Genomic DNA, 10,724 nt, shown 5'->3' with positions numbered 1-10,724 from the left:
CGTTTGTCCAGATACATGTATTTGTGCATAAATACATTTTATCTGGTATGATTGTGATGATCACAAGGGTGGTAGTAGAGTTGTCAGTACTTCTTCATCAATAACTAGAGGCTTTGCGTTCGAGTCTTGTGGATATGGAGCCGCCTTTATTAGAGAGCGTTTTACCCACTAATGCGAGACTTTATCTGGTGCGAATCTGGATTTAGTCGAGCCCTGATATGGTTATCGGACAGTACCGGTGGAAAGTCAAAAAAGAAGTTGTAATTAAGTATTCCCTCAGTTTCGACTTGCTTGTCCTACTTTCCTTTTAGTTCATTTCAAAAATATCTTTTCATTTTTGGCAACTCTTTAATTCTAATTTTCCACGTGACATATTTAACACCACATGATTAAATTACATTTTGGTACATTCTATATATTTTTAGTTTATGATAACAAAATTCAAATATCTTTTTTACTTTTTAAAATTTCACATCAAATCAAAGTCAAACAAATAAATTAAAACAAAGGGAATAAGCGATTTGATTGTTAATGCATTATTAAATTAAACTTAATAATAATGGAAAGGAAATAAAAAAGAAGTACGTTACTCATGATTTTGTTTGTACGCCCACAGATAAACTTTCTACAAAACCAAGGACTTCTTTATTATAGCACAACTTTTTTCAATTCCATGCATTTCTTTGATAGGAATGGACAAATGTAATTGAAGCAAAACCTCCTTAGCTAAGTAAACTTTTTTGGTCCAACACTCTACCACCCCTTTGAGTTTTGAAAGCTACATGACACTTGAATCTATCCACAAGTTGCAAATAAAAATACAATTGTATTCTGTAAGTATATTCTTTTTATGGCCTACTTCCTTTTTTTGAAAATTATGTGATAGATTAAAACTTATCCTATACAGGAATGTATAATAAAAGGGCCTTATCTAGATGCCAGGCCTATTTGTACGTATGTACAAGGGCAGAGCTGAGAGGGCAACTGTTTATTTGAATCTTTTTATCGAAAAATTTATAAGCGTTAGTTAATAATTTGGTCTGAAAATGCTTTGTTATCAAAAGCTTGATCCAAAATATCCATGTTGTTAATAATTTGGTTCGGAAAATCTCCTTCAAAAATTGCATTTTCATAAATATTAGTTTTTTAAAAAACATATTCTATTACTAATAATAATAAGTATAAATTTTAGGAATCACATAGTTTTAATATAAAATTACAATCTATTCCTATTTAGTTTGCAATTACATTAATTCCTGAAAAAGTAAAATAAATCGGATACATAATATGTAGCTCGGATACATTATAAAATAAATCGGATACATTAAAACTAGCTTGGATACATTAAAAACTAGCTCGGATACATTTAAAACTAGCTCGGATACATTATAAAATAATTTAGAATTAGGAGAGAAATAAGAGATTTTAGAGGTTTTTAGAAATACAAGGGAATATTAGAAATAAAGGAAACATAAGACGTGTATTTCAGTAATTTTTCCTAATAATATTAGTATTGAAGAACTCAATTCTTATTTCTTTTTTCTAAATAATCTTTTTTTTTCTTGTTAATCTCATTTTAACAATTTAAATAAGTTATATAAGAATAACTCTGTGTACCTTTTAACTGATAATATATACCTTTTAAGTGATAATATATTTCATATTTATATATATAAAATCATAGTAATCATATTATTAATTTTCATTTAGATTTTTTTTTCGAATTGAAGTAGATAAGCCTTTTGTAATTTTAAAAAATCATCTTTAGGAAAAGGATGTGTTTAAAAGGAAAAGAAAAATATATTTTAAAAAAAACATTTTGACCCATTAATTAATAATACAAGCATTTTTGGACCAAACCAGCTCACTCGAATTTTTTATAAAACTACGAATCAATTAGAAATTTATGTTATAAAATATGATTTTTTTCACCCATTTCGCACCAAACCAGCTCACTGAAAAAACGTATGATGGGAAACAGATTCTCACTTAAATACCGAGAAGCTTTCTATTTTTTTTTTGTGTGTGAAAAAACTTCTATTTTTCAGTAGGAAAATAGTGATTTTTTAGTTATGATTATTAGTTTGAAGAGTTAAAGAAAAAAAATTCTCGGACCATAATTTTTAAAATATTGTTATTGTTAATTATCTTGACTTAAAAGAACTTCAAAATAAAATAAAAAAGTTTGTCATACCCGTTTGTATCGGGTAAAAACTGCTTGAACACGCGAAATCATCGGAGAAGTCTCAAGAGAGGTAGTCAAGGAGATACGTTGATATCGAAGATATATCCAACGCCGATGAGGGTCTTGAAATATTGGCTAGCATCAATGACATTTTTATTAACTAGCACCATTAATGATATTTTTATGTGGCCAACATTCACTGGTTGTAGTACGTTAGGGCTCGAGTTGAAATTTTCTTATTGGATAATGTTTTACCTTCGTAACCTATATAAAGAGTATCTCTAGCTCAAATTTGGATTTGGTCCCAAACAATAGTATAACAACACTGGCCTACGACATATTCATCCTGCATCAAAGCTCTTATGCTTCATATGGCTTTACTTTGGATCCGGCTCCTCTTCATTTCTCTTCTCTCCATTTTTTCTAAGTTCCTATTTGGATTAGTGACACATGGCATAGATTAAAATAAATGGTTAAGATTTTAATTTCCCAAAGTAAGGCCTCATTTGTTTTCATTAAGATTAAGACCGCTGAATCTGAATACACGTCTGAACATTAAGATTTGCATTAAGAGTTAGATGTCTAGATCTGAATACACATCTGAATATTAAGATGTTGTCTCCAAATCTGAACACTTAATGATTATTGTTTGTTTTCAATATCTGAATTTGCATATGAAATCAAACATTATATTAATAAAATGTTATAAAAAATTCATTTCAACAAAAAAATATTACTTTTTGATTAAAAGAATATCATAATCATTAAGCATAACATACAAAAATCCCGAATAAAAAGTATTTTATAGGCACAATATAATATTAAAAAGTTCAATAAGTATGATAAATACTAGTTGAAAAATAATAAATAAGATATCACATTATCAGCGCCTAACATATATTTTGGCTAACCGATAACCTTAATCCAAATCTCTAACTTGTGAACCTCTAACGTCATTCATGCTTTTTTGTAGTGGACACTTTCACAAAATATACAATAATATATTAGTGTTATCTCACAAAGGGATTTGAGTCTCAATAAAATTATTGGCCTAAGACTAAATTCTAATAAGAAACCTCAAATATGTATACATAGTTATTATTTTTAATTATGAATAGTATTTTTTCACTCAAAAACCTTGATGAACATCAATACACTGAAAATATTATTGCAACAAGTGTTCTTGACAAACATCAATACATCCTAAGAAAATTATTAATATAAAAAAAAATACTTGTAAAGATTATGAAAACTTACCAGTTCAAGAGGAAAAAAAATGGTGTTTGATTGAGAAAAGAAAAGAAGAAAGTTTGTAGTTGTGAGAGCAAAAGTCATGCAAAGACCAAGAGAGGCGATACAGTATTATTTTATAACTTATTAAATAAGGCTGAATGGTATTAAGACTCTCATGCAGATCTGATCCGTTCAGACCTTTTCAAGTCCATTAAGAGGCTTTTTGAAAAAAGAAACAAATGGACTTAATGGGATGAATCTGAATCATTCAGATTTAGACCTAAAACCAAACACTCTTAATGGATTGAATCTGAATTATTAAGATTCAGACCTTCATTAAGTGCAAACAAATGAAGCCTGAATCTCTAACCATGATTTAATTAATAAATACATTATATATTAAGTATAAAAAATTATTATAATATCACAGTTTTATCAACATATTATCTTGTCCATAAATAAAGGAAAAAAAGTTCTCTTCCTAAATAATTTTTTGTAGGTAAGATCTTTTTTTAATTTTGTTTTAAATAATCTTTTTATCGTAATCTTAAATAATCTTATTATCGTAACCTTTTGTTAAAGGCATCTTGATCAGTGATTAATTAATTAACTAGAGATAATCAAACCATTTTAACAAACTAATTTTAATTTCATAATAAGATTAAGGATACGGTAAGGTACGGTAGGTTAATTATAGTTTCTATACTTCTATCCAGTTAATTATTCTTATAATTAGATAAAAAGATTATTTAAAAGAAAATTAAAAAAGATCTTACGTACAAAAAAATATTTAGGAAGAGAACTTATTTTTCCTAAATTTATGGACAAGATAATATGTTGCTAAAATTGTGAGATTATAATAATTTTTTATACTTAATATATAATGTATTTATTAATTAAATCATGGTTAGAGATTTACTTTGGGAAATTAAATCTTAATCATTTATTTTAACCTATGCCATGTGTCACTAATTCAAATAAGAACTTGGGGAAAATGAAGAGAAGAGAAATGGAGAGGAGTCGGATCGCTTTACTTTATTCACATTATTATTTTCATCTTGACTTTTTGCACTTATTAGTTATTAATTGCTATTATCATATTTTTAAGTAGGGGTGTTCAAAATCGAACTGTAATCGATAAATCATTATTGATATTTTGTTATCGATAAACGGTTGGTGAAGAGATTAGAATTTTATAATTAATGGCTTATTCGTATGAAGGTGGATTATTCATTTTTCTTATCGGATAAACCGTTAACCTGTTAAGAATTACCATACTTACATTTTTAACTTAGGTATATTAGCATCATTTAATATGTTTCCATAATATATAATTATATATTGTTAAAGCCTCTCTGGCTTGCTGCTAAAAACAACTTATTTTTAGAAGCACTTTTTTAAAATGACTTTTTAGAAAAAAAAAGCAATTTGTGTTTGGCTAATTTATTTGAAAAGTATTTTTCATAAGCAAATTGCGTTTGGATGATTTTATTTTTTTTAAAGTGTTTTTAAGAGTCAAATTACAAATAAGAATTAATGTACTTTTAATATTAAAATTATTTTAAATATCTATTGTAAAAAAATTGATTATGTTTTTATTTTTATTAAATTAAAGTGTACAATGTTTAAATTTTCAATCAATACTATATCTTTTTTGGGAGGCTAAATCTTTAATTGTTATTTTTTCTTTTTTCTAATCTTGTAAAAATATTGTCGTTATTTTTTTTCTAATTCTAAAAAAATACTCCCTCCGTCCCATTTTACGTGGCACCATTTCCTTTTTGGTCAATCCCAAAAAGAATGTCACATTTCCTAATATGGTAAGTATTTAAAGGTACAATTCCTCTTTTACCCTTGTTGGTCCCACTTAGGAGTGTTCACGGTTTGGTTTGGGTCGGTTATTGGTCAAAACCAAAACCAAACCAACTTAATCGGTTTTAAAATTATCAAAACCAAACCAAACCAAATATAATATACATTTATCGGTTTGTTGTTTTCGATTTTGGTTTGGTTTGGTTCGGTTATTCGGTTATTAACCATACATAAAAATAAAATAAACAATTCATTCAAAACGTGAAAAAAGTGACAACAAATTCACTATTTTGGCATAGAAGGAAGAGACAATGACATTTTTAGTCCCACAAAGAATTTTCATAGACACTCATATACATGAAACCAATAAGAAAAATGTTCTCACCTTGGACATTTTTTCTTTCATAAGTAAATTATAAAAATAATTTTTGATGAAACATATATAAAATCTTTAAAATTGTTTATGAATATAATATATTATGTATGTATAATAATAAAATTTATGTATATAACTTGTTGGTTCGGTTCGGTTATTTCTTCGATTTTTTTCAAACAAAACCATAACCAAGCCAAATACTATCGGTTCTTAACAATCTAAAACCAAACCAAACCAAAACCCAAATTAAATCGGTTCATTTAATCGGTTTGGTTTGGTTTTTCGGTTTGGATCGGTTTTTATCCAAACCATGAACACCCCTAAGTCCCACTTAATCTTAAAATAATACTCCAATACATTTATGAGGAGAGAGAAAAGTGAGTCTACTTTTTAAAGGGCAATTTGGTAAACATTTCAAAGTCTTCATTTATTTCTTAAACTCTGTGCCCGATCAAGTATTGCCACATAAAATGGGACGGAGGGAGTAATATGTAGAATAATATATAAAATAATAATATATAAATATAAAATAAATTATAAAATTTATTATATAAGAATAAAAAAGATTCTTAAATGAAATTTAACCAAACTTATGAAATATTGTCACGACCCAACCCACTGGGCCGTGCGGGCACCTACGTACTACCACCCAAGTAAGAGAACCCTCTTACACCCATAATTAAATCATGTGGAAAATTTAATAAAACGAAGGAAAATACCGATGAAATTTTATAAATAAGAAACTTTAACACAACTAGTTAACACCCCAGGGATCTAATCTAAACATGTACAAGAGCTACTAAGAGTACAACTGGACAAGATAAACAAAAGATACAGCTCCTACCATGCGGAAAGAAGAATAGAAGCTGCTGGAGGATTTCTTCGTCTCCACCTAATGAGACATCACCAACCTGCATCCAGACTATGTCAAAAGACATAGCAAGAGTAGTATCAGTACAAATACACGTACTGGTTGGCATAATTGGTCAACCTGACTCCCACCACATAACATAAGAAACCAACTTGTAAGAGCATGAAATAAACCACTCGCTTCTCCACTTTTGCCCTCTCTTAAAATACCTCCAATTTACACCAGTACTCTGATTACTAACCACCTTCTCAATCAACTTACTTACCAGGTTCTTGATCATAGCCTAACCATTCTAACACATTAACCAATCCCCAATTACACCCACAAGCATTCCAACTAACCGCTCACTTCGTACCCTTACCTCCTCATCACATTACTCAACCATGATCACATAGTATACTACATCAAACTTCCTTACCACTAAACTCAAACTCTTTCCCCAAGGTGAGATCCACCTAAGCATATTTCATCACATACACTACCTCTACTTCTCGCCATTATGACGAAACAACCCTTGCTATCCATTATTCACCCCTTGAACACTTTACCCTTCCACTATATCCGACAAATTCTCTTAACACAAAAATCAATCAAATATAAGTCGTCATAACCTATACCCACTAAGTGCAACATATATAAGTCAACACCACCATATAATCACATGCTCAACAATATACATTTATAACAAGTCATTGGTCCTCTCATGGAATCCAAACTCAAACTGTTAGTGCATCAGTTCGTGGTATCCAATCCAATAGTTATGCCGGAACGTGGCAACCGATCCATTCAACACACCACAATCACAATCACAAGTATATTCTCAAGATCATACATTTAAGTCATGATTTCATGGCATTCATAATTCATCCATCTCATTTACAACAAGTGTGATCAATAATGCAACATTCATATACCTACATGTATCACAAAGAAGCAAGAAGAAACATACATCACACATCATAGAATCACCACCATCACCTACCATGGATTAATCATCAATGCACATCATGCAAACCCTAATTCGACCATACTCAGCCATAATTCATCGTCTAAGGCTTCTTTCTAGGGTTTAAATCATAAGTCATTCGGTGCACGAAGGCTTACGCATAAATCCTTCCATTGATTTACATATATTATGTAGTGAGCACAGATTTAAACTACTAAATTCATAAAATCTAGCCTACATGGGCGCCAAACAGTAGCACATAGTTTTTGGTCTTTGATTCTTGTTTTCGGGATTCGTGACGGCGATCTTGATCGGGAATCCGCACTCCATCACCATCTTCACGTTAGAAATCTGTCTCTCCCTTCTTCTCAAGCTTGCAACAGTTTTTTGGGGGTTTCCAAGGTATTTTACGACTAAATTAGGTATTTTAGGAAGAAGGAGAAAATAGAATTTCGCGTTATTTACGTTCTGTCTCGCATATTCCGCTCTAGCGCTAACTTACCCTGCCCTAGCGTCACTGCCCTAGCGGCAACTGGCCCACTCTGGCGAGACAATGGCCCAGAATTTTCACGGATTCTGTTTCTTTTAAATAACGACAGTTCGGGTCGTTACAAATATGTTAATTAATTAATAAGAAATATATTGGTAAATATGTATATATGAAAAAGATATTTTAGTCTGGAGAAAAATATTTTTTTGTTTTTGCTTCTACTTTTTTTTAAAATCAGATATTTTTAGCTTCTTCCCAACAACAAAAAATTGCTTTTGCTTCCATTTAAAAGCACTTTTGCTGATTTGCCAAACACTTAATTTTTCAACAAAAGTGTTTTTTTCTCAAAATAAGTATGTTTGATTTCCCAACATCAATGTCAAACAGGCTCCTAATCCCAAGGCCATAAAGCCAAAAACTTGAAAACATATTTTTTTTTATTAACTATTACATCACTGTTAGTCCATACTTTTTGTAATATAGAAGAATGTTATTATTTAATTGTATAATAATAGTGAAAAACAATCAATTTTTAAGGTGCGCTATGGAGAAAAAAAGGTAGATGTTAGTCGATACACAGTCCGAGAAGTGCTAATCCATTATCGAACCAACCAATTATATCTTATAGATTAGCTAGTGGATTAGTAAATTTAAAAATCGATATTCATTAGGCCAAATCGTTAAGCGAAATTATCCGCCCGATCCATTCGATAAGCAGTTTTATTTTCAAGTACTGCTAATAATTGAATTATTAAACAAGTTAAGCTAAGATGTGTGTCCTTAATCTCATAAAATTTCATTATATCATTCTTAACATTATTCACGATAGATCGATGTTAAATAATTTAACCCTCATATTTCGAAAATCATATTACATAAAATAGATTAAAAGATATCAATCACTTTAAAAATTATGTTACTGAACTTTAGTAGATCAATATGACTTAAAATATTGAATAGGACAATTTTTTATAACTCTTCAAAGAGTTATGTTCAATATAATATTCATTTCCTCATTATAAATTAGGAATAGAAATATTTCAAGTTGGAATTGGTCAAAAAGTTAGTTCCCTACTCAAAGGTGAGGCAAATTGACAAAATTGATAAATGACAACGATCTAATAAAATAAAACTCACCTAAAGCTATGAACCACCATGGTTAATAATTGAGCCAATAAAATATTGAAATCTAAAATTAAAAAATATCCTTGGACCCTTCCTCAATTATGGTCACTTTAACTTAACATCAAAGTTGCTCTATGTACCAAAATCCCCCTATATATACCATACATTAATTTTACATTCATCATTCCCACAAATCAATTCACATATTTCTCTCTAAATCTCTTCTCTCTCCTTATAAAACACCAAATCTAGCCTTATATCAAAATAGAAAAAAAATATTACATTCTATAGATATAGAGAGAGATGGCTGAACAAAATTTACCAGTAATAGCAAAGAAGTTTTGGAACATTGTACGTATTGCATTTTTCATGTTGAGGAAAGGCATATCAAAGCGGAAACTAATGCTCGATCTCAACTTAATTATGAAGCGTGGCAAAATCGTTAGTAAAGCCGCTATACAAAATCTCATGTTCCACCACATGACTCACCAATTTTCGTTCGCGTCCACAACTCACCGTGGCGGTCGTGATAAAAATTTACCCTTCTCTCCTCAACACAATGAGTATGAATTCAGTTGTAGCAACACCCCAAATTTCCAACTCCCTTCTTTCAATTTCAACAAGAAAAACAAAAATAAATACTTTTTTTCAAAGTCGCAGTCCCAGACATATGATATGCCTGGGACCGCGACTCATGAGGATGATGTGATTGTTGTGAATGCGGCCGTGATGAAAGCCCTAGAGATGATTCATGAGAGTGAAACGGCTTCCCCTGGGGTAAACTACTTGCCCGGGTTCGGAAGGACACCTATGGTTAGGCAACTACGAGTCACTGACTCACCGTTTCCACTAAACGCGGAAGGAGATAGCCACGTGGATGAGGCGGCTGAAGCCTTCATTTCCAAGTTTTACCGAAATCTGAGGTGGCAAGCCTCGCCGTGTGCTTAATAGTATATTCGATCGAGGGGTTTTAATGCATGCATTATATAAAATATAATTATATAAGTATGAAGATTGGGAGCTGTGAATAGTGTACGTGCACCTTGTTTGCATGTACATATATATGATTTCCGTTCTCTCTTCAAGTCTTTTTTTCTTCTTCTTTTTTTGGGGCTATTTTGGGAATTTACATAAAAGAAAATAATATGTTAGTATTTAAATGAAATGTAATCTTCCCTTTTTTTCCCTCTAATACTCTCTTAGTTTATTTTTACTTGTTTATTTTGGATTTTGTAAGCTCCATAAAAAATCATAATTGATATGGAGATTTTACTATCATACCATATGTTTTATGTCACTAAACCAAAAATGATTTTGAGCGGTAATTAATTAATGACAATAGCTTAATTATCGCTAAATATGTTTTGTAGTGGCAATTAACACTCTTTATAAATGTTCCTAAAGTTTATAGACTATAGCGACATTGGACCTAAGACATTTAATAATGTTGGTAAGGTTTTGACACTCTTTATGAATGTGCATATTTATTGTCGCTAAAAAAAAAAAATTAAAAAGTTTTTTATATTGCAGTGTGTTTAGTATTAGATCTGAGAAAAACATTTTGGGAGAAAACTAAGTAATCAATGTTAAGTAAAACATAGAAAAAAATAATCATCTTTTGTTAATATGTTAAAAGTGACAAGTAAATAACGAAAAATTATTTTTAAAATAGTGGGCAAATAAAAT

General features: G+C 30.1%; 1 protein-coding gene across 1 annotated transcript; it reads left to right on the top strand.

The window, feature by feature from the left end:
• The first annotated feature begins 9,212 nt into the window (after nucleotides 1-9,212).
• Nucleotides 9,213-10,316, top strand: LOC102597263 (uncharacterized). The gene has a single exon (XM_006359410.2). The coding sequence runs from the start codon at nucleotides 9,342-9,344 to the stop codon at nucleotides 9,984-9,986; it is 645 nt and encodes a 214-aa protein (XP_006359472.1). The 5' UTR covers nucleotides 9,213-9,341; the 3' UTR covers nucleotides 9,987-10,316.
• The last annotated feature ends 408 nt before the right edge of the window (nucleotides 10,317-10,724 follow it).

This window comes from Solanum tuberosum, unplaced genomic scaffold, assembly GCF_000226075.1.
Source record: "Solanum tuberosum cultivar DM 1-3 516 R44 unplaced genomic scaffold, SolTub_3.0 scf00297, whole genome shotgun sequence".
NCBI lineage: Eukaryota > Viridiplantae > Streptophyta > Magnoliopsida > Solanales > Solanaceae > Solanum > Solanum tuberosum.
This window is presented reverse-complemented; position numbering and strand designations above follow the sequence as displayed.

Bases quoted from the DNA above. Each gene is read 5' to 3' on its own strand.
- LOC102597263 (XM_006359410.2), top strand. From the start codon at position 9,342: ATGGCTGAACAAAATTTACCAGTAATAGCAAAGAAGTTTTGGAACATT.